The sequence below is a fragment of the Ascaphus truei genome, chromosome 8 (genome assembly GCF_040206685.1).
Source record: "Ascaphus truei isolate aAscTru1 chromosome 8, aAscTru1.hap1, whole genome shotgun sequence".
Taxonomy (NCBI): Eukaryota; Metazoa; Chordata; class Amphibia; order Anura; family Ascaphidae; genus Ascaphus; species Ascaphus truei.
Window position 1 is genome coordinate 33,035,432 of NC_134490.1, and position 25,572 is coordinate 33,061,003.

At 45.0% G+C, this 25,572-nt stretch overlaps 1 protein-coding gene across 1 annotated transcript in view; it reads right to left on the reverse strand.

The window, feature by feature from the left end:
• Positions 1 to 20,246: 20,246 nt before the first annotated feature.
• Positions 20,247 to 25,572, reverse strand: part of FCHO1 (FCH and mu domain containing endocytic adaptor 1) — a 50,313-nt gene continuing 44,987 nt past the window's right edge. Inside the window, 2 exon segments of the mRNA XM_075611257.1 lie at positions 20,247 to 21,034; positions 21,810 to 21,974. Of these exon segments, the coding sequence (XP_075467372.1) occupies positions 21,015 to 21,034; positions 21,810 to 21,974 (185 nt within the window). The 3' untranslated portion in view covers positions 20,247 to 21,014.

Sequence of the window (25,572 nt, forward strand, 5' to 3'; positions counted from 1 at the left end):
AATTTCTGAAGAAGTAACTTCCTGGAGAAGAGGTTCAGATCTTTAACAATTTCGAACAGATTCATTTTACTTGTTGGGCAAAATGATAGGCCTTTTGCTAGAACCTGCAAGTGATGGGTATTAAGAATCTTAGAGGATAGGTTTATGACCTGTAATTTGATTGCTTTTTCTTTTTGTTCCTGCTGACTCTCTGGTGGCCGGGACCTTTGTACCCCCATACTTTTCTGTCTCTCAGATAATCGTCCTGATCCCCTTCTGGTTTTCCTCCTAGTATGTCGCTTAGGTATGAAGGCCCCTCCAAATCTAAAAAAACCCCTGTACTGTTGGCGACTAAGGATGTAGTGGTGGTTTGTTTAGGGTCTTTACTTTTTTCTTGTTCTAGGTCACTTGCAGATCCTTCCCACCCAGTTGACGAATTGAGTGGTGTAGGGCTTCGTGTATTTCTATTTTGTTTGAAGATTTTATATTTAAAGATCCTGTTTTCCTCAAAATCTACTTTGTCGCGTAGGTATTTCCTTTGTTTTCTCTCTTTTAAGTCTGCAGTAAACCTATCAACCTGAGATTTTAATTTACATTCATACTTGTCGAAGTTAGCAACCTCTCGCCAAGTTTCTATTTCTGGTGTCCGTTTTTTAATATCAGCTTGTATGTTATCAAACCTCTTAGTCTCATATGTCACTAAAAGTTGCATCAAATCAGCCGAACATTTCAGTAATATTTTCTCCCATTGGGATAAAAATGACTCGTCGCTGATTTGATGTGATGGTGCAAGGTTTGGTCTTAAGCCACAGGGAACTATTTTTAATCTCAGATAGTTCTCGAGGCTAGCTGTTTCCCACCATATTTTGGCTCTCGTACAGTATAGGTGTTCCAAATCATTGAAAAATCTATTTATATTCTTGTGGGGTGTATCTGGGGGTATAGGTTCAGTCCTGGAGAAAAGGTTTAGGGCCTCAGTTTGCCATTGCCCAATATCTTGCTGTGACGATAGAAAGCCTGTCATGCTGTTCTATTAGTCACCAGCAGTCTAATAACCCTTGTTGAAATTACCGGGATACACTAGTTTGACAGAATCAGGAAAGAAATCTTCACATTTAGTTGGAAGATACACACTTATAATGTTGAATATGTAGTTTAGGTAGAAATTGTAATTCTAGTCCCACAGTGTGGGAGCTGGTGAATCAAGAAAGGACACTGCAATGTCCACAAACAGTTATGTATACATAACTTGTAGATTCACCGCTCACCTGGACAATTGTATTAATGCTCAGATAATTCTATATTCCCTGCCGGTGCAGAAGAGGATAATGTAGACAAGCGACAAACATATAAAAGTGGGTTTAGAGACCCACTCAAAAGATCCTCATTGAGTGCACACTAGGCCAGGGATAGTATATACGGTATCAATACCTATCTACAATGATGGTTCAGTCAACCTTTACAGGGAAGCAATTGCTCACTGCATTGAGTGAGGACAATTGCCACTAAAATGCCATAGCCAAAATAACAAAATTTTATTAAATATCAGCAAAACTCACAACATAAACGGCGCATGCTCTAAACTAACTAAAACCAATTAAAATCTGGATCCGGGAAACAGTCTCAATTGTAGCGGTCAGAATAATTCACCATCTAGTAACCATATAGGTATATATAAAGTGCCACCATTCATTGGCTATAATTGGAATGAATAGCTATGCAACCATATTGTGTAGGTGTGCATAGGATAAATGCACAACGTGGCAGCACAGGTAGAAAACAATACTTAAACGCCACCGTGGCTTGGTATCTCCAATAGTACTCGCAGCTGTTATGACACAATTATGGATTGTACATAGACTGACCGCTTAGGCAGCGGGGCGGCTCTAATCATTAGGCTTAAGGTATCGCCCTATGTGATCAGTGATAATGGATTATGCCCACTTATGATATTGAGTGTATAGGTGTGTGTGGAGCAAGTGTATAGTATTAGTGGCGCTGATAAACAATACAACTGCATACCGCAGTAACCCACGTAGTGTTCGCAGGGTCTCCAGCACCAGTGTATGTTACACCCCTCCAGCCGTTAGTATAGCGAAGCGGTTGCGCATTAAAATCCACACAGTAATACACTCTGTAGGTGTAACCTCCCACACACTTCAGTATAACCCGATCACATACACACTAAATACAAACGAGCCTGTATATTGTAACCCCGCTGCAGCCCGATGCACAGACTGGTCTCACCGGATTCCTGCCTCCTTCAAGACGTCAGCGTGATGACGTCATTCCGACGTACGTTTCGCGCGTAGGGGGACCTGCGCTTTCTCAAGGATGGGAGGTGCCAGTATGGAGCAGCGCTATATCTATATATATGCTGCTAATTGATTGCAGAAAGTGTCTGCAATTGTTTATTAAAGCCATAGGCATCTACAGCTGAACTTCAATAAAGTATAATATGGAGTTTGTGATTGTGGTTTTTGAGTGTGTGTGTTTTGCTTCCAACCTATATGTAGTAGTAGCTGTTTAATGCTTCTACATGCATATCATTGTACCAATTACAAAGAGAATGTCTAAATCGTATAAATAGTTATACTGCTTGGTACTTATAAAGCTGTCCTGTTATATACATATCCTTCCCACTCTAAGACATTTATATTAGGGTGCCCTAATTAAGCCTAATGATTAGAGCCGCCCCGCTGCCTAAGCGGTCAGTCTATGTACAATCCATAATTGTGTCATAACAGCTTCGAGTACTATTGGAGATACCAAGCCACGGTGGCGTTTAAGTATTGTTTTCTACCTGTGCTGCCACGTTGTGCATTTATCCTATGCACACCTACACAATATGGTTGCATAGCTATTCATTCCAATTATAGCCAGTGAATGGTGGCAATTTATATATACCTATATGGTAACTAGATGGTGAATTATTCTGACCGCTACAATTGAGACTGTTTCCCGGATCCAGATTTTAATTGGTTTTAGTTAGTTTAGAGCATGCGCCGTTTATGTTGTGAGTTTTGCTGATATTTAATAAAATTTTGTTATTTTGGCTATGGCATTTTAGTGGCAATTGTCCTCGCTCAATGCAGTGAGCAATTGCTTCCCTGTAAAGGTTGACTGAACCATCATTGTAGATAGGTATTGATACCGTATATACTATCCCTGGCCTAGTGTGCACTCAATGAGGATCTTTTGAGTGGGTCTCTAAACCCACTTTTATATGTTTGTCGCTTGTCTACATTATCCTCTTCTGCACCGGCAGGGAATATAGAATTATCTGAGCATTAATACAATTGTCCAGGTGAGCGGTGAATCTACAAGTTATGTATACATACTTATCAACCAACGTACCTTTTGGGGACTCATACTGGAATTGGACCCCTTATTTATCCCTATATTACTAACCAGGGGTATTAGACTGTATATTTGATGGGCCCCACAGCCCAGGGAGTCTGGATTTATCTACTGCCCGGAACTCTACTGTTATATACTAATTATCCCAACACTTACCATAGTGTTATCAAAGGGATTTATTCCACATCGCTGTTTAATTTTAATATCCTTTCTTTTAATTGATTATGAGAATAAACTGTGATTTTTAGATGTTATAATATACCCACTTAGGGAGATAGAGTGCCCATAACTGGTGTTACTTATCTTGTTTTAGTATATCTCTTACCCCTCTACCCAGAGGTGCACCTCTGCCCATATACCTTAAATAGCTAAGCGGGGGTACCCCTCTTTCGGTTTATCTACAAGGACATCTCAAATAACTGAACATGCTCCTTCCTACATGACAAACACTGCTACAAGGACATCTCAGAGCCCTGATGTGGCCTTTACAACAAGGTTCATTCCATAAGAACACCTTTCTTCATAAGAACAGCCCAACCATTTTATTTGACCAGTCAAATGAATACACTTACGTCCATAGAGTAGGAGAATAAGCTTAGGTTACAAATCCCTTTAGATATGAACAATAACCAAGGTCAATGAAAATATTTGCATAAATCCCAGCAAAAGAACAATTAACAAAGCAGACTTGTTAAATAAATAGCCGTCACTACTTGTGAAATCGGATACGTCTTTTATCAAGTGTTGATAAAGGCCGATTAACTACTTCAGCCCCATTGCAGAATCAGTGTCCATAGCTCTGCCCATTAGGGTTACGTGTTTGGGGACTATTCATTAATGCAGAGGTTGTCAACTCCAGTTCTCAAGTCCCTCCCACCCCCCCAAACAGGACCCCTGCTCGTCCTGGACAACTCTGCTATCTGGTATCCCTGTGAACACTGCTACGCCTTCTACTACGTTAACCTCTGGACTCCTGAATCTGGCACAAGGACACGACTATTCTCGGACTATCCCAAGTGTTGCAAGTATATGCTAACAACTCTTTCTACAGGCCCAGCAACGCTATACCACACTCCGGGCTTGCTCCCACAGCTGTGGGTGTGTGGTATCATACCGTTCCCACCTCGGTACTGGGGTCTAGCCAGGTCTGCGGGCATACAGGCGTGACATTATGCAGAGCCCAACAAACGCAGACCCCCCGAGGTGGGTACAAGTATTACCATAGAGGCCTTACGCTTCGTTAGCGATCAGCTGTCCACTGTCTCCCAACAATTGGCCACCTTTACCCATCAGGAGGGTCCCATGGCCCCCGCACCAACAATGGCCACTACCTACGCTAGCCCTGGTCCAAGGATTCCTTCTCCAAGTCGCTATGATGGGAACCCCCTTAATTGCCGCGGTTTCCTCAACCAATGTGAGGTGCAGTTCGAAATGTCCCCTTTTCTTTTCCCTACTGGCCGTGCCAAAATTGCGTATATCTACGCCCTGCTTACTGAAGACGCCCTTGCCTGGGCCTCCCCCTTTGGGAGCGTAGATGCGCAATAACACAGGACTATACTTTATTCAGACGTGAATTCCAACTTGTGTTTGATACCCCTGTCCGGCGTGAGACAGCCGCATTTGCTCTCTTTCATATTTCTCAGGGTCGCAAGTCTGCTGCCAAATACACTATCGGGTTCCGTACCCTGGCCGCCGAAGTACAGTGGAATGATGAAGCCCTCACCGCTGCGTACTGGCATGGACTCTCCGATACGCTTAAAGATGATCTGGCTACTCACGTCCGACCTACGTCCCTGGAAGAACTCATCAACTTAAGTGTACGCATGGATCAGCGTACGCAGGAGCGACGACATGAGACAATGTTCCCGTTGTTCTTCTCCTGCCCTTTCCCACAGGTCAGCCTCTACGACTCTCCTGGCCCTGGAGGCACCAGAACCTATGCAGGTTGGCAGCCAACAACTCCAGGCAATTGAGAGAACGCGCCGGCGCCAGAACAGGCTGTGTTTCTACTGTGCTTCCTCGGAACATCGTCTCCAGAATTGTTCCTTGAAGCCGGGAAACAGGCACACCCAGTAAAGGTAGAGGGGCTTCTGCTGGGTACTGTCTCTCCTAACCCCTCTCCTCCCAACACTCTTTCTAAGAGGTTTGTACTACCAGCCACGCTGGAGGGTCCCAACCTCACCGTAAAGGTTGAAGCATTCATAGATTTCGGATCGGTAATTTCCTGGACCAGCAGTTCGCATTGGAGAATCAAATTCCCATGGTCAGAAGGAAGAGCCCAGTTGGCCTTGGGGCATCGACGGACGACCACTTCAACCGGCTTTCATCATCTGGGAGTCTATTCCCCTTACCTTGACCCTGGCTGATGGTCACAAGGAGGTAATTGTCTTTGGAAAACGTCATTCTCCTTCGGTACAGATTATATTAGGATTGCCTTGGCTTCAACTCCACAATCCGCACATTGATTGGTCCGGTACCCTACCCATCCAGTGGCCCTCGGCCGCAGAGACTACGGCAGTGCTTCCTCCCGTGCTCGTGCTTGCTGGACTCAACTCGGTACCCACCGATCATTTGTCCCTGCCCGTTGTGTACCATGAGTACTTGGACGTATTCAATAAAGTACAAGCGGAGGTCCTCCCTCCTCATCGCCCGTACGATTGCCCGGTCGACCTCATCCCAGGGACTGTCCTGCCTAAATCGAAGTCTTACCCTCTCTCCATTCCAGAGACAGAGGCCATGATTGCTTATATTCAGGAAAATCTGGAAAAGGGATTCATCCGCAATTCCACCTCTCCTGCCGGGGCTGGCTTTTTCTTTGTGAAGAAGAAGGATGGGTCATTGAGACCATGCATCGACTTCCGCGGTCTCAATAAGATCACGGTGAAAAAACGGTATCCGCTTCCGCTCATTTCTGAACTGTTCGATCGTCTCCAGGGAGCATCCATCTTCTCAAAACTTGACTTAAGGGGTGCCTATAACCTCATTCGTATAAGAGAAGGAGACGAGTGGAAAACAGCATTTAACACCCGTTCTGGACACTATGAATATCTTGTTATGCCTTTTGGGCTGTGCAACGCCCCAGCCGTGTTTCAGGAATTTATGAACGACATCTTCCGTGATGTATTGGGAACTTTTGTCATTCTCTATCTAGACGACATTCTGATTTTTTCTAAAAATTTGGAGTAACATATTCAACATACCAAACTTGTGCTCTCCAGGCTTCGTGCTAACCGTCTTTACGCCAAAATGGAGAAATGTTTGTTTCACCAGGCCTCCACGTCTTTTTTAGGCTACATTATCTCCAGCCAGGGTTTTTCCATGGACCCAGAGAAACTGAAGGTGGTTCTCGACTGGCCACTTCCCAATTCGCTCAAGGCCGTGCAACGTTTTCTTGGCTTTGCCAATTACTACAGGAAGTTCATAAAAAAAATTCTTCAATTGCGCTCCCCATCACCGCCTTGACCAAAAAGGGCGCAGACGTCTCATCTTGGTCACCTGAGGCCATTGCAGCCTTTGAGACTCTCAAAAAGTTGTTTGTGTCTGCCCCCATCCTTCGTCATCCGGATACCTCCCTCCCCTTTACTCTAGAGGTAGACGCCTCAGACGTAGGAGCCGGCGCAGTCCTTTCACATAGGACTTCTCCTCAAGAGAAACTCCACCCTTGTGGTTTTTTTTCACGGAAATTCTCAGCAGCAGAGAGAAATTATGATGTCGGTAATCGTGAACTCTTGGCCATTAAAATGGCGCTCCAGGAGTGGAGACATCTTCTAGAAGGTTCCAAGGAACCAATCGCTATCCTCGCCAACCACAAAAACCTGTTATATATTGAGGGGGCTCGCCGCCTCGGCTCCCGCCAGGCTCGCTGGTCACTTTTTTTCTCCCGCTTCAACTACACCATATTCTACATTCCGGGGACCAAAAATGTTAAAGTGGACGCTCTTTCCCGTCAGTTTGCCTCTGAGACTGAGGCTAAAGAAATCCCGGAACCTATTCTCCCGGCCAAGTGCATAATCGCTGCCAACAACTTTGACGTACTAGATGAGATTCACAAGGCACAAGCACACATTTCCAGCAGGTTCAGGGTACCAGAAGGACGTCTCTACGCACCTCCACGTTTCCGCCATAAAATCCTTCTTTGGGGTCATTCCTCTAGAGCAGTTGGTCATCCAGGCTTCAAGAGAACCGCAGACCTCATTAAACAGACTTTTTGGTGGCCTAAGATGAATCAAGACATCCTCGAATTCACGTCCGCCTGTCCTGTATGTGCCCAGAGTAAAACCCTCCATCATAAACCTTCGGGACTGCTTCTACCTCTCCCCATCCCTGAACAACCCTGGAAACACATCTCGATGGACTTTATTGTTGAGCTGCCTGTTTCCAGGGGGACGAACACTATTTTAGTCGTGGTTGATAGGTTTTCAAAACAGGCTCACTTTGTGCCCCTCAAGGGTCTCCCCAACTCTGCCACCTTGGCGGACATCTTCTCGAAATAAATCTTTAGGTTGCGTGGTGTCCCCACGTCTATCATCTCTGACCGTGGGTTGCAGTTCATCTCAAAATTTCTCAAAGATTGGGTATCTCTCTCTTATTCTCATCAGGATACCATCCACAAACCAGCGGCCAAACGGAAAGGATGAACCAAACCCTTGAACAGTATCTTAGATGGTTCATTTCCAATTCACAGGATAACTGGGTGGACCTCCTACCATGGGCCGAATTTGCCATTAATTCCTTGAGGAACGAGTCTACTCAGGAGTCTCCATTTTTCATCAACTGTGGATTTCACCCCAGTAGTCTTCCTCTCTCCCCTTCTCCTTCAGGTGTTCCTGCAGCCGACTCCCATATCACCAACTTACAAGAATCCTGGAAAAAGATTCCCAAATCCTTACAGTCTGCGGTTGCCAAACAAAAAACCAAGGCTAATCGTCACCGCCAAAAGGGTCCTTCTTTCAAACTAGGTGATCTGGTCTGGCTGTCGTCCAAAAATATTAGGCTCAAGACTCCTTCACCCAAGCTGTCCCCTAGATTCTTGGGGCCATTTAAAATCTTAGAGAAGGTTAACCCAGTAGCCTATCGTCTGGAACTTCCGCCCTCTATGAAAATTCCGTCTGTTTCATGTTTCCCTCCTTAAGGAATTCGTGTCCAGTCCTCATTTTCTGGTCCCCTCTCGAAGACCCAAGCCAGTGTCCACCCTGGGCCAACAAGAGTATGAAATACAGTCTCTCATCGACTCGTGTTTGTCCAAAAAGGGACTTCAATTTTTGGTACATTGGAAAGGTTACGATCCTGAGGAAAGGTCCTGGGTACCTGCAGACCATGTCCACGCCCCAAGGCTGCTTTCCCAGTTTCACCAGAAATTTCCCTATCCGTTGCCTCCTCCTGGCGTGGTACCCGCGGCACGGCGCTCTGCGTGCCTGGTGACGCGTCCGGCGCACTCCCTCAGTCCTCGAGGGCACACGCTCCGCCACGGCTCTCCCTGACTCACCTGCCTCCTCCGCTCTGCCGCTGTACGCCATCGCGCAGTCTCAGGTCGCGCGCATATTCCCCTTCGCTGAACTCCGTCCGCCCCCTGCGGTCTTCCCTTGCTCCATGCGATCCCTCGCTGTGTTGCAACCAGTGCACGCACACTCCCACCTTACAGAGGGCACGCGCACAGGTTCCTCTTGTCCTGTTTCCCAGGTCTCCGCCTCCCAATCCCTTCAGGCCTTTCCCCTGCCCGCCCCTTCTGTCTCCTCCTCTTCTCTTCCTGTCCAAGCCTGTCCACTTCTTTCTCTACTCCTCCCCTCTCTCCCATTGGTAACTCCTCCTTTATAATCCCTGTCCGTCCACTTCATCCCCGCTCTGCATAGTTCCTGTTTCCCTGTGTGTACCTGACCTATGCTTTGCTCTCTCCGTGTACTCCCTGTATCCTGCTCCTGTGCTATATTGGATCTCCCTGGTTTTGACCCCTGCTCGTCCTGGACAACTCTGCTATCTGGTATCCCTGTGAACACTGCTACGCCTTCTACTACGTTTACCTCTGGACTCCTGGATCTGGCACAAGGACACGACTATTCTCTCGGACTATCCCAAGTGTTGCAAGTATATGCTAACAACTCTTTCTACCGGCCCAGCAACGCTATACCACACTCTGGGCTTGCTCCCACTGCTGTGGGTGTGGTATCATACCGTTCCCACCTCGGTACTGGGGTCTAGCCAGGTCTGCGGGCATACAGGCGTGACATGCATAGAGTAGAGCTATAAACTTAATGTCTCAGAAATAGGTGCTCTAATTAATCATCATGTAGTGTGGTACCAGTTAGTATACTGTATATCCCACAGTGGTAAATCGCCCGCAGTTGAATGTTGTCGGCCTGCTAATATAAAGCAGCGATGCAAACATATATACAAAAACTCCCTTAGTATAATAATAGCCCGTATTTTGGGCAATGGCATAGAGCTAGAATAGCCCAGCAAATCTTAGGTCTATAGTAACGGGAGTAATCTGAATATACTGTATGTGGTATTAGTCAATATATATCCCACAATAGTAAGTAGTCCACAATAGCAGTGCAGGTAAATGTACAGATCTAAAAAAAAATAAACAAAGCAAGTGCGCAGCTTAAATGAATCCAAATATGTGATAAATTAGTGATGAAATAGTACCACTAGACACCCAAATGAGTGATATTAAGTAACTGTGTTACCAATCAAAATGAGGCGTCTGCTGCTGTACAGAGGGTAGCTCAAAACCCTGGGTAACTAGACAAAACGTAACAAAGAACAGCGCACAACGCTTATCGTGAAATATATAAGTACAATTTTATAGTAAAAAAAGGTTCAAGGTTCTGCGTACATAAAGCAGGTAGAAAACAGGCACAGAATGATTACTGGTATCTGTTACCACTCCAGACAGCTGGAACACGCAGGAACAGCAGGTAAAAATATCTTAGGTCCACTTCCGCAGTCTGCACATACTGTATGTGATAAGCAATTTCCTCACTATACACAAGGCACAATCGGAGAGTCCAGTAGTTGAAACCACGAGTACCAGGTACAAGCTGGAACTCCACCGGAACAGGAGACTGTAAGAATCAGCTCTCAACCTCGTGGGACAGCGTCTGACGTCAGACATGCAGCGTCGCAGTGGCTGGCATCGGGTGAAGATGACGTCACCACATGTGTGTAGAATCGGAAGAAAGTCTCTCTGAAAGGCTGCTAAAACCACCAAATATTGCCAAATGGACAATAAAGTCATACAGACCAGAGAGTGGAATATTCCAACACGTTTCGTAGCACTAAACGGCCACTTCTTCAGGGAAACTACTACTTTTTACTATAAAATTGTACTTTTCATAATGAGCATTGTGCGCTGTTTTTTGTTTCGTTTTAAATGTACAGATCTGCCTTAATAACTCCCTTAGTTGCTCGATTGATAAACCTCTGACTCAGGCCCTCATTCTCTCCCGTCTCGATTACTGCAACCTCCTGCTGTCCGGCCTTCCTGCCTCCCCTGCAATCTATTATAAACGCTGCTGCCAGAATCACTCTTTCCTAAATCTGTCTCGGCATCTCCCCTACTCAAATCACTCTCCTGGCTTCCTATCAAATCCCGCATCTCACACTCAATTCTCCTCCTCACTTTTAAAGCTTTACACTCTTATGCTCCTCCATACATCTCAGCCCTAATTTCTCGCTATACATCATCCCGACTCTTGCCTTCTTCTCAAGGATGTCTTCTTTCTACTCTGTTCGTATTATTTATTTATAAAAATATTTTACCAGGAAGTAATACATTGAGAGTTACCTCTCGTTTTCAAGTATGTCCTGGGCACAGAGTTAAGACAAATAATACATGTTTACAAATACAGTTACATAATGAGCAGGGTATACATTATATACAAGACATTGCATGCACAGTTAAAGATAATTTGTATTATGGGCGTATGAAACAGTTACAGACCAGATTAAAATGTGTGACAGCCTTAGATTTGAAAGAACTTAGACTGGTGGTGGAAGTAAGAGTATCTGAAGCCCTCTCCCGCCTAAGGCTAAGGCCCCGGTCACGGCGCTCTAATGCGCGCCCGCGTTTTTGGCTGCGCGTTCCGGCGATTCCCCGGTCTGCAGCTCACTGCAGGAGCAGAGACCGGGGGGGGCGTGCCGGAGGAGTGACGGGGGCGCGGCCATGACGTCACCCGGCAGGTTCGTCCTCATTGGCTGAACCGCCGGGGGGCGTGCCTAGCCGCTCGACGCGAGTTCCTGCTCTCAATTCTATTGAGAGCAGGAGTAGCTCTCGCGCGAGTGCTGCGGCCCCCCCTCGCAGCGGGCCCGGCGCCGTTGCGGGGAGGGCTCTCGTGAGCGCAGCGTCCGCCACAGCGGACGCTGTAGCATGCAGACTGACCCACACCTCTGGAATGCCCTTCCCCTTAATACTTGACTAGCACCCTCTCTATACACCTTTAAGACCCACTTGCTTAAAGAAGCATACGAGTAGCACCGTTGATAATACTAGACACATACACGATACATAAAACTTGGCCCCTTGCAGACGCACTTACCAGAATTCCCTCCTACTGTCTCTGCACGTTCTTCCTACATACCAATTAGATTGTAAGCTCCTTGGAGCAGGGACTCCTTTTCCGAAATGTTACTTTTATGTCTGAAGCACTTATTCCCATGATCTGTTATTTGTATTATTTGTTATTTATATGATTGTCACGTGTATTACTACTGGGAAGCACTATGTACATTTATGGTGCTATATAAATAAAAGACATACAATACAATATAGTAATCTGGATTTTGAGAAATGGTATAGAGTTAGGATAACCCAGCCATTCCTGCGTCCATAACAACAGAAGTCGTTTATATGGCGTATCATGTAGTTCTTAAAATCTTGGGGATCCTTCCCCTCTTTAGGTATGAGAGTTATGTTGACTTCTAGCATCTCAGTAAGGAGATCGTTGCCTCTTGCTACATAGTTATATAGGTTTAGTAGGTGCGTGATGACTAGTGCCACACATTTCTTGTAATACAGTTCAGTGTACACATCAGGGCAAGGAGATTTTGAGAGACTTAAATTGCGGGTTCAACCTTTTCGCTGGTGATATTTGTATTTAATTTGTCTAGTTCTACTTTGTTCCATTTGTTCTTACTCTCCCTCAGGAAGACCTGGAAGTCCTTGGCTGTAGCCAAAATATAGCTAAAGCTCCAGCACTCACCGACTATAGTGTTAAAGTGTGAATAACAACACAAGTCTGAGGTTATATTTTGCAGAATAGACAAATAAGTTTATTGCTTGTGAGGTGCACACGCAGAGGAGAGTTTCAAAATAAAACCCTCCCAAAGGCATGGTAGCATACAGGCATTATTTATACACAAAATACTAAACCCACGCCCCCTCTACAAGGTTGCGTGTCGTCACTACGTGAGCGTAAAAGGTAAACAAACTTATGCACACGAACACATCGAGTTAAAGCATTATTATGGGATGCATATTAGAAATGAAATGATTCAGCTAATATTCCTTATACAAGCCGGTGACTTTTACTCTACATACAGAACACATTGCCCCCCCCTTGGACAGTGCCTATCTGTCTCGTATTTTCATAACATTGGAACTTAGCCCTCATTCTCAAGGTCCTTTGGCTTAGCTGAACCGCTCAATATCAATTGGAACTTCAGAAGAAAAAAATGTATTTTAAACTAACGTTCATTCCAACTTTCATACAGACAAATAGACAAATAGACAATATCAGGCACCTAAGATGGATGCTGACTCAAAATGGTTGCTTAGATCCCAGTGCTGTTATGTCAGACCTCCCCCTTACGTCATATTCTCACTTTGTCAATAGAAAAAAGATGAAAAACTGGTTAAATGCCAAATGAACACACAATTTAATGCAAGCACAAGATAACTCCACATGGAGTGATGATGACACAAGCGGATATAGGGATCCTACTTGTACAGTGGCAAGTGTAAAGATAAACAGGGTCAGGGAGTGGGGTAAATAAAAAGTGGGGAGGGGGGAAACGCAAGCGATGGGGGGGGTGTGTGTAAGGGGGGCAATGTTTCGGGGTGAACCCCTTTCTCCTTGGCTGTAGCGTTCGATCGCATTATGTGCCCTCCGTCTATCGCATAGTTTTGTGTAGAAGTTATAAAATTCAGTCATTATGGCGCATACGCGGCGAGCTGACAAGATGGCTGCTGGAGTTCTGTCAGTCCTAAATAGAAGCAAAAATCCACACCGCGCATCTTGGACCGGTGCCAAACCGCTGACATCAGCTGTGGACCACCCAGTGAGATGAAGCTGCGACCGGAGAAGAAGCTGAAAGCGCTAGAAGCTTCACAATTCTTCCCAAGGCCAGGTCCCCAGTGGCTGCTGCGGTGCGTGCTGTGACATACGCGTCACACACCACAGCACAGCCCTCTATGGGGCAGGCACCAGTGGCCGTGTGTGGGCGCGCAAAGCGCTGTGATGTGTACGCTGGAAGGGAAGACAAGATTTTTGTCTTGCCGTGCTTTGGCGCGATGATGTGCTCGGTGGGCAGCCAATGGAAGGGCAGATATGCCCTACCATGGCAGCGCCCCCCATCTTGGCTGCGCTCCTTCACGCATCCCATCTCTCCCCTACAGACCGAAGTTGTAATCTGTGCACGCGCCTACAGGCTCCCGTGCAGCAGTGAGCATTGGGGCCATAGCCCAAGAAGTACACAGCGGAGGCACACAGAATTCCAAGATGGCTGCGGCACGAAACCACACGCAGAGGCAGAAAATTATGCTGAAGCAGGAGCAGCAGGAGGAATTGAAGACAGTGCCAGACCAACTACCAAAGGTGATCTGGATAACCTATTAAAAAACATGGAGCAGAAAATGCAAATAGAAATGACCAAGATAGTGTATGAACTAAGACGTGACTTGCATGGACTGGGAGAAAGAACTGACTGTCTGGAAGGAGTAGCGGGTGAACTAATCTCAGCCCAAAATGTCACCGACCATGAACTGGTAGCTTTAAAAGCTCAAGTAAACACCTTGATGGAAGCGCTGGAAGATTCAGAATATCTCACCAGACGGAACAATCTGAGATTAAGGAATATCCCAGAGACTGTCCTGCCAGAGGCGCTACAAGAATCTGTGACAAGATTTTTCCAGAGCATGCTTCTGGATATTACGGAAGACAAATTACTAATAGACACGGTGCAGAGGGCTTTAGGACCGAAACAATCTGACCCTAATAAGATGAGAGATGTCATACTGCAGGCTCATTACTACCCTGTGAAAGAAGCCATCATGCAAGCCTCCAGGTCAAAACCATGGATAGAATTTGTAAGTCACCATATCTAGATATTTAGTGACCTTGCCCCCACCACTCTGCTCAAAAGAAAGGAGCTGCAAGCAGTCACGAAGAAACTGAGAGACCACCAAATTAGGTGTAAGTGGGTGAAAGGGTTCAAATTACTAGTCTGTCCTCCATTTTATCTGTTCTCCATTTTGTGAATGTATAAGCTATAGTTTGTAAGCAGTTTTAAAAGCAGTAGCTGGCATTTTTTTAATCTCAGATATGCTTCTGGGCGTGATCCCAAAAGTCTGTTCTCAGGAAGCAGTTAAAAAAGTTAAAGTTAAAAAAAATTGTTGCTCATCAGTTATATGTATTCTTGTTTAAACCAGTCCCTTAACCCAGGTCGCTTTCGCCAAAAGTCTGTAACGGCTCCAAAAGGACAGTGTAAGGCCTCTAACCAAACAGTGTACGCCCCTAAGAGGAACAATGCTTTCTTTAGTCTATAAAACTGCCGCTTGAATAGCAATAAACTGAGAGAGCTTGAATAGACCAACTTGTCCTGTGTCTTTCTTGGCGTTTTCCCAGACGTCTGCAGTTCGTGATAGCAGGAACAAACAATAGCAGTGCCAATGATAAAAATCTCCCCAGGCGAGTACTAGGGTTAAAGTCCCTGCAACAAGTATCACCGTCCATCGAGGTGCTGGAAACCTCCTCACACGGAACCTTTCAGTGGGGCTTCCCATTCAAGCTAGTAATTTAGCATAATGGATCAACGTTGGTGGAGAAGATGCCAGAGGAGGCAGAAAGAGCGCTGATTAAATTGGGACTAATACAAAGAACTAAATCACCATCACCTCCGCCAACTGGTTCACCTAACAGACATGCACACGCACCCATCTGGACGCAGGCCAAGTCACAGAGAGGAATCAAATACAAAGATCAAGAGGCTCAAGCAAGAATTCAAAAATTATCTGGTGAATGAACACTGTACCATGACCAAAGGTTCGGTCGAACGGAAGAATTTATCCAAAGACTGTGGAAAAAGACTATACAATTGGTCCAACTGTGGACCTTGACACCACTCCTGCCTGGGAGTTGAGGGAGGCTCGTTGGCCTTCGTGGGGAGCAACATCGGAGCTGGCTGCTGGCTGCGGCTCACTCCAATACCCTGTTCCGGTGAGGAAAAGGACTCGGGAGCTCTAGAAGCCCCCTAAAAGTTAAGTTTCATTGTTTTTTATTTTATGTTTGGGGTCCCATCCCGTTCCCCCTTCTGTTCTTTTTTTTCTAGGGATAAAGGGAACCCCTGCCCTCAGAGGTATACCCTCACTCTTCTGAAACCCCTGGGGGCTAGATTGTCCTCCTTTAATCTTAATTTAGTTTAGGCTAGTAACTTTAAGTATATGTTATTACTGTATATATGTGTTCTTTTTTTCTCTGTTCTTCCCCTCCTTCCCCTAGGTTAAGGCAAGAGGCTTTAAATACAACAGAATAGAATTCCAGCTTACATACAAAGTAATAAAAATGTCTAGGAAACATGTATTGTTTTGACATGCTAAAATTAGATACCCTGAATGTCAAAGGGCTAAACAATCCCAGAAAAAGAAAACTAGCTTTGCAGAATTTTAATAAACAAATGTGGGATATTGTTTTTGTACAGGTGACTCATTTCAGGAAACAGGATCAGCCCAGATTTTTCGGCCGAGTCTTCTCTTCGGTGTTCTTTGCATCAGCACACGTTAAGAAAAGAGGAATAGCCATATTAGTGAGAAGGTCTGTACCATTTGCCCTGGAGGAAAGTGACTCAGACAAAGAAGGTCGGTTTTTGTTCCTCAAGGTCAAACTCGGAAACACAACTATCACCTCAGCATTACGCTTAAAATTTACGCTCCAAATGAGAACCCGGCAAATTTCTATGAGACCATTTTTCATAGGATTGTCGAAATTTGCTGAAGCAAAAATAATTATGGCAGGAGATTTGAACGCAGTATATGCTATAAAAAGTAGATAAATCAAACCCCCCCAAAAAAACTCGTAAAAGATGCGACCCCCCCAATACATATATAAAAAAAACAACACGCTCCCGAATACATATAAAATATAGCCCCACCTCCCCAATACATATAAAATATAGCAAGAGACAGGGGTGCCCAATGCTACATCCCATTGCCAAAACATATGGTAAAAAGTATAACGTAAAATACTTCAATAATAATAATATTAAATACTTGGTTATTTAGTTAACCCTTTGGCCAAAGCGTCATAAGCCTGCATACCAACGCCAAGGTATAACCAAACTAATGCAGGTCCTACACTACACTGTGAACCCTTCCTTTTACCTCTGTAAGAGGGGAAGAACCATTATAGGTCCTGTTCCTGCAACAAAATGAAAAGACCTCCCAAGTTAAAAAGGTGAAGGAGGAGTGAGCTCTGGGTGGAGGTGCCACCAGCCTCCAAACTGCTGCTACCAGTCAGAAATTGATTAACACACACATTCCCAGCTAGCTCAAACTCCCACACCCACACATCATGAATATATATTTATGTCAACAGGAGAGCTACTGAGCGTGACAATTGTATATAACAAGAGACAGGGGGTGCCCAATGCTACATCCCATTGACAAAACATATATGGTAAAAAGTATAAAGTATAATTGCCACGCTCAGTAGCTCTCTTGTTGACACAAATATATATTCATGATGTGGTGGGTGTGGGAGTTTGAGCTAGCTGGGAATGTGTGCATATAAAATATAGCCCCACCTCCCCAATACATATAAAATATAGCCACACACACAGCCACACACACACACACAGCCACACACACACACTAGGAGTATATTTTAAATTAAATATACCCCTACCACCCCCATATATAAATATATATCCCTACCACCCCATATAAATATTGGATATACCCATACCACCCCAGTACATATAAAATATACCCCACCCCCCCAATACATATAAAATATACCCCACCACCCAAATACATATACCCCCATATATATTAAATATACTCCTACCACCCCAATACATATACCCCCATATATATTAAATATACTCCGACCACCCCAATACATATAAAATATACCCCACTATCAGTATACATATAAAATATACCCTCACCTCCTCCCCACATTGTACTTTACCTTATCTCCTGCAGGACACAGACAGCATGGAACTGTCTCTGGCCCGCCGGGGTGTGGGCTCTGCCCCCACTGTTCTCTGGTTGGCTGTCCTCTCCTCCAATCAGGGACAGCACACCAGTCCTCCTTGCTCTGCCTGGCCACCGTCCCGGCCCGTCCTCTCCGCACTAATGCTTGCCGCCGCCCTCGCCACTTTCGCAACAATGGTAATACCGGACACATAGGGAGTGGCAGGTAAGTTAATACATGCTGCAACTCACTTTGTGAAACTTAGTGTGCACGTGAATAAGTGACAAAAAACCAATACAATATTAAGGCCAACAGAAATAGTGAATGTATGAATATTAATGTATTTAATAATGTGAATTGTGTTTTTATAGAATAAATAAATAAATAAATATATATAATATATATATATATATATATATATATATATCAAAAAATAAATAGATAATACCGTTCTGTGGCTAACGAAATGCTTTTATTTGTGCGAGCTTTCGAGATACACTGATCTCTTCTTCCGGCGATGTTACAATGAATGAAGCAAAAGGTATACTTACATTCATTGTAACATCGCCGGAAGAAGAGATCAGTGTATCTCGAAAGCTCGCACAAATAAAAGCATTTCGTTAGCCACAGAACGGTATCATCTATTTATTTTTTGATTATTGAAGCTCTGCTAACACGGTACTGATACCTCTACATGTATGTATGTATGTATGTATGTATGTATGTATGTATATATATATATATATATATATATATATATATATATATATATATATATATATATATATATAATGTGTATATATTTAATTGCCCCCAGAGTTCTGCGTATGCTGAGAATAGCAGACAATAATAAACACAAATGATTACATTCATAATTAAGACATAGTTCATATAATATATGCTAAAATTGGTAGGAATTACACAATATCTGGAAATATAAATGTTGCCCATTAACCACTCGTAATTAGTAACCGTCAGAACATCCCAGCCAAAAATGTTAACGCTTCAAATAAATAGTTTGCAAGAAAAAGAACTGGTTAACACAGAAGATTCAGCAAAAAACAAATGTTTGACAAAAGTGAAAGCGATTTTCTTGCAAAAAACAGTATTCATGGCATCTGAAACATAAGACTGCTCTTTAAAGCTGCAGTTCAGTCAATATCCTGCATGTGTGTTTTTTTTAAATAAATCAGTTCTGTAGTAAGAAAAAATACTTTTAGCATTTTCTGTTTTTAAAAAAACAACTTTGAAAGACCAATTTTCTTGTATTCTATTTTAACAGCCATTTGCTAAGGCACTGCCCCTTCATGTCCTGTCACAAGCCCTGGCACACCCCTCTGTCAGCCCTGCCCTCCCTCTAGCACTTGTCAGTGCATAAATGCTCATGAATATTCATGAGCTTCCACTGCCAGTCAAGCAGATTATAAACAAATGCCAGCTTTTAATATGTCACCAAATTTCGACCTATCAATACATGGAAAACGAATTGACCTGCAGCTATACTGTTCTTTAGCTAATTAGAGATTGCCCACATGAAACTATTGAAGTAAAAAAATAAATGCAAAAAAAAAAAAAAAAAAAAAACTGAACTGCAGCTTTTAAGGAATGGTATTAATTTAATATAGTCATTTAGACCTCCGTGAAATTTGGACTTGAGTGTATATATCCAAAATTGTTCACGTTTAGTCAACCGGAGGTCTCTGTTCCCTAATCTTTTTCTAGCAGGTAATTCAAAGTAGAACTCAGGATGGGATCCAAAGCCAAGATACATATGCCAGTGCTTGTTTAGAGCCTTCTGTGCCGCTTGATTGTACTGTGTGACAAACACCGGAAACTGATTTTTGTTAGATTTCTGGCATATCTTGGCTTTGGATCCCATCCTGAGTTCTAGTTTGAATCCCAAACCTAAAGTTATATATAAACGGGCACAGAATTTAAAGAGGATCTTGGCTCCCAGCCAATTAAGAGCCCGCACTCAGGATGTTAAAACCATCCAAGCACATTTTGGGATTGTACGCAACTACAGTAGAAGTAAAAAACAAATAAGGTAGCGCTAATTTCTTGATATACTAAATATGGAAATAGATAAGTTCACTTGGAAAGAATGGCTGGCTGCCTATGATATAACTCTGACCCCAGGTCAGAAAGAATGAGTGGAAAGAGTATTATATCCCTGGCGTTCGGCACATATATCAAAACATATATAAAGGATATATACAACCAGAATCGATGGTACTGGCAGATCCAATGGAGTACTCCTCCATTTACCATCCAACTCGCGCAGTATTTCCAAACGCGTTAAAGCCCCACAGCAAAACCCGCTAAATCTCCACGCAAACAAAAAGATCCGGCAAACTTGTGCGACTTTATTGTTAAAGAAACCGCCTTTCGGAAAGAACAAAAACTAAACGAATTAACATTTGACAGTTTGACATTTTGACGCCCATCTATTTAGCGAACGCGCACCGAATGTGTCACAACAAAAACACCACCAGGTCTCAGTGCATCTTCAAACTTTATTTTCTGTACACACAATATATATATATATATATATATATATATATATATTTATTTATAATATATTATCATCTCTGTCTGCCTATCTTTCTCCATAGACTCAGAGTCATTGAATTCAAAGGAGAAAGTGTGAGGGAGGCAAAAAAAATATATATCCAGTGTTTGTATATAAACCCCCGCACCCAATTGCAGAACAAAAAGAAGATGGCGGGGAAGAAATGATCCAGTTTGGGCTAAGGATTTAAAAAAAAAATCTCATTCTGTTTAACCCTTTTCCTGCTGTGTAACTGCATTTGCAGGTCCCCTCTGCCGACAACCGGGTTACTATAAAACGCCACTTTAACGTTCATTTGTTTTGTTTACTTCCTGATTCTCTAAAGAAAACGTCATTTAAAAGCACCCCGGCCCCTCGGCTCGGACTTCCAGGGGAGGAAAAATGGGCCGAGCTGGCAAGATCCGATGAGAGCAGTAAATGCTCATTTCCAATGAGAATGTCACAAAATCAAAAAATGTTAAGTGCTTTGAATTTTTAAACTTAAGCTGATATTGGTTGAAGTTTGCCTCGCTCGCCAAGCTGCCGTTAGCAGTATCATTTCTACCCTGCATCTTCCTTCGGAAAGTCAAATGCACACAGGCTCTCCCCCCATCACTGAGCCGCAACTCCGTCCACTCCCTGCCGTCCTCACGCTAGCAAAACTCTGAAGTGCAGGGAAGGTCACAGAAGTTGTAGAAAACGGGAAGCGCCTCTCAGCAAACAAGGTATTTACCTAGGATGGGGAAACACAGGCTTTGGTGAGGGATGATGCTGAATGCAAGGTGGAATTGCAGAGTATGCTGCATTGAGGTTGCTGTGTCAGGGGCTTGTTGGATGTTGGTACTGGAATAGCAGAGGAAGCTGGGTTGCATGGTGGAGGTACAGTGAGCCGCAGGGCAGGGTTTCAATGCACGGAAAGAACGGCGTAGGAGTGTTGGGTTTAGTAAGGGTTGTAGCAGTGCAGGATGCATGGGCAGTGACAGCTCTGTGTACGTGGGGGATGGGGGACTGTCCAGGAATAATAGAGAGTCAGTGATGGTGCACTGTGTGTGTTGGGGTTTTTAAGGATACTTTTAAGGGATACTTACCCCCAAAGGGGTTGCCGGCATCTCTGTGCTTTTCAAAGCTACCGCATCATGCAGACTAATAGGAAGTTACACCTGATGGCATTACGGCTTCCTATTGGCCCACAGGGCGTGGGAGCTTTGAAAAGTGGCCATTACTTGATCCCTGCTAGCCGAACAGAGCAGCTACCGGCATATACTATGGAAGTATCTCCGGAAGTAGGGAGTCCCCAGAGCTGACATTAACAGGGTTCAGCTCAGAAGACACTCTGCTTCAATCCTATGGTAAAAATTAAATAAAAAACCACCAGCTTGGATTGCCACCTTAAATGGAAAACAAGAGGATGCAGAAAGCTTCTGTTTCTGTAAATAAATGATGGAAAATGTCTCTTGTAAAGGGGCTTTGCGTGTGGCAGAGAATGGCAGTAGGAGTGGTAACCTTACCTGCTGCAAACCTCTTTTTGACCAGTGACATCCTGTACCCTGTCCCCACCAACTCGATGTCCACTCCCGACAGAGTGCTGCCCTCACATGTAAAGTGTGCCGCTGCAGGGCAGGGTTTGCTGGGAGCGCGGAGCGGCTCCCATCGAGCGCAGAGCCGGCCCCGACCTGCAACACAAGAGCAGAGATACTGAGAGGTGCGAGAGATACCACCCAACTTGCCAGCTCTTATTACTGGAATATCTCTGCAATATAACGATCAGGAATTCCTTATGTCAGTCCTGCACAACACGCGGCCCGCGGGCCGCCTGCATTCATTGTGCGGCCCGCGGCATCTTTCCCCGTCCTCCTCCCTCCCGAGCCTCCTCTGCCGCCCGCAAGCCGCTATCCCCCCATCTCTCCCGGCCGCGAGCCGCTATCCCCCCATCTCTCCCGGCTGCGAGCCGCTATCCCCCCTCCTCTCCCGGCCGCGAGCCCCCTCCTCTCCCGGCCGCGAGCCGTTAGCCTGCTCTCCCACTACTCCTCCTCGAGCCTGCTCTCAGGACTGCACGAGTGTGCTAGTCCTGCCTGCTCCGTGAGGTGCCGTTGGGGGGAGGTGAGCTGCAAAGGGGGGGGGGAGGGGAGGTGCAGGAGGGGTGAGGTGCAGGAGGGGGGGAGGTGAGGTGCAGGGGAGTGAGGTGAGGTGCAGGGGAGTGAGGTGCAGGGGGGGGGAGAATATATAAGGAGAAATTTGATGAGGTTTTAGGGCCTGAGAGGCCAGCGGACATTTTCAATGACTTGATGAAATTAAAAAAGAGGGAAGTTGACTTTTTTCTGCATGGGGTCACGCTCGTGTATTACCATCGTGAGAAATTACTGCCAAGAGGTTTCAGGATCAAAAACCAGCCCACAATAGGCAGGAACGATCCTGAATTTTGCATGAAATTGGTTGCCACACTCAAATGCTCGTTTGACCTTACCATACCATTCTAGTGATAGACCAATCCAGTAAAGAACTTACAAAAATTAAAAAAGGACATCGAAGCTACAGTATATACAACAAGCATGGCGACACATTGACTGCAGACACCGAGACCGACTGGACGGAGAAGATACAGACGTCGATTGATATACACCTTGACAAGCTGGTGAAATGCAAACGGGATAAACTGAAGCAGGTAACTGCTGTCTACAAGGACCGACCAGTGGTTACTTGGCATTGGGGAAAATGCAAACCGAAGGTACCTGCCAAGGGATTTCAAGAAGGAGAGAGAGGCTGACCGCTGAGACGGTAATCTACAACATCTCCGATCACACACTTAGTACGAGCGAGATGAATGTTCTCCAAAAAGGATGATCTTTTGTCCCTACTAACAAACAAGATCCATTTAACTAGGAGGTCGACCTCTTTAAGCTTAACCGACAGCTACGTCTAAAAGACTTCTTCAGCAGGCCAACGGAAGTAACAAGCCACAACGTCAATGTGGTTGCTACTACAGCACGTCATTTTAAGGCGAAGAGCTCATTTGACCCTATGGTTATCAACCATAATATCGTAATATTTATGGGTCTAGTGGAGAGGGACACCAGACAGTGGATCAGCTGCAATAAGACCAGCTTCTGCAATCTGACAATGGATGAACAATAAGCGCTAAAGACGCTACAGGATAATAAGGACATCATCATACGTGCTGCGGACAAGGGCAGCGTTACAGTGATAATGCTGTACTTCTACTACAAAGCAGAAATCTTGCAACAGGAGTGTTACGCACCACTACAAACAATTACTTATCCAACTGGACCGTTCAAAAAAAAAAAAGGATCGATGGAATTATACAGATGGGGATTAATAACGCATGGATTTCCGATGATACTGTCAATTTCCCCAGTCAACCACAACTGATTGCACCATTAATCTACACTCTTCCAAAAATCCCCCATCAAGCCACCTGGTAGGCCTATTATTTCGTCCCAGAGGTCATTGTGCCATCCACTATCGCAGTATGTCTATTTCTATCTTCAACCGATGGTGACACAAATGGCCTCATATGTGAAAGATACAATGGATTTCATCAACAAATTGGACAGCATAGCCACAGTGACGGCGGATACCATTCTAGTCACGATGGACGTGGCCAGCCTCTATACCAACATTCCGCATGTGGAAGGCACAGAGGCGATCCATGAACATTTCAGCAATTTCACCCATCAGGGTCCAGCTGCAGAGTTTCTATGGCTACTGATAGAGGTTATACTCCACAAAAATTTCTTCAAATTCAAAAAAAGCTTTTTCCTCAAGTTGATGGGGACAGCCATGGGGTCCAACATGGCACCTGCATATGCCAACCTGTTCATGGATTCCAATGAACAGACCCACCTACTACACAATGCCCCCTATGCAGATCAGATTGTCCACTACATACGGTATATCGACAATGTGTTCCTGGTGTGGGGGGACGGGGGACGGGGGACGGGGGACAGGGACATGAATCGGAATTGCTTACCTTCGTTAACCATCTCAACAACATTCCTTGTATCAAACGCTTCTACAGTAGTACGGAAAGACAACAAAAAACTTATCACGAGGCTATTTCAAAAACCCATGGACAAGATTTTGCTGCTACACGCCACTAGACATCACCCACCACCATTGAAGGCGGGACTCCCGTACTCCACAGATACTAAGGGGGCAGTGAGGAAGTATACGTCAAACACAACGTGGCTTGCGCGGAAACCGGGGGTGTATAGGTGCCACGGTTGCACCAATTGCCAATTGGGGCTGAAGGTTATCTGTCTGTGGTGGACCATGCTCAAGTGTCATTGTCCACTGTTGCATTTTATGACCATGGATTGACTTTTAGGCATTCACATACACCATTCATCATGTAGGCACACTATCTGGAGTTTCAGTCATATATCTGCTTTACCTGTAGTGGCTCATGCATCTGCATTACTGTACACAGTACATCAGTCCCCCACAGTTTTCCTTTTAAAATCATCATTATCAACACAGCATGTGTCTCTACTACTCCAGCATAGCACACTGCACATACCAATAGGGTCCGCTCTACTGCGCATGTGCGAAGCTATTGCCCTGACAACCTTAGGACGCATGTCTACTGCGCATGCATCTGTACTAAATTGTACATAGTGCCGATGGCCTCGCTAGCGTGCACGCGCCTATGCATCTCCCCGAGGAAGGTCCCGTTTGTTGGGGACCGAAAGCTTGGTTTAGACGTTACCCGTTTTCACTTAATACACTTGTGTTACCATACTATACCCGAGTGCTGCCTCTTGATTGCCTGACCTTGGAACGTGTAAAGATTACCGAAGTACAGCCGCTCCGCGCATCCTCTCAAGCACCACCGCGCACGCGCGGTGTGCCTATGGACCACATTCCTTACCAGACGCGCGCAGCATGCACGCGCGCCAAAATGGCATCATCCAACGCCGCGGACTCTGGCTCCGCCCCGGATCATGACGCACACTGCCTGCGCGCAGAGCTCGCATGTGACACGTGCACCACGCCCCCAGCGCTGTGTCAAGATTCATTAGCTGCACTAACAGCTGCACCTGCTCATAGATGCATTCTCTAGCTGCACAAACAGCTACACCTGCTCGTTGAGCCCTGGTCCTATCACAGCTACCGCGGAGGCCGCGCCCCCGCTCCACCCCCCATGGGAGCTGGCTGATCCAGCCTATATATGCTCACCAATGTTATAGGCACATTGGCTGAGCATAGATTCTTGTTACTCTGTGTTTACCCTTGCTGTTCCTGCCTTGTTCC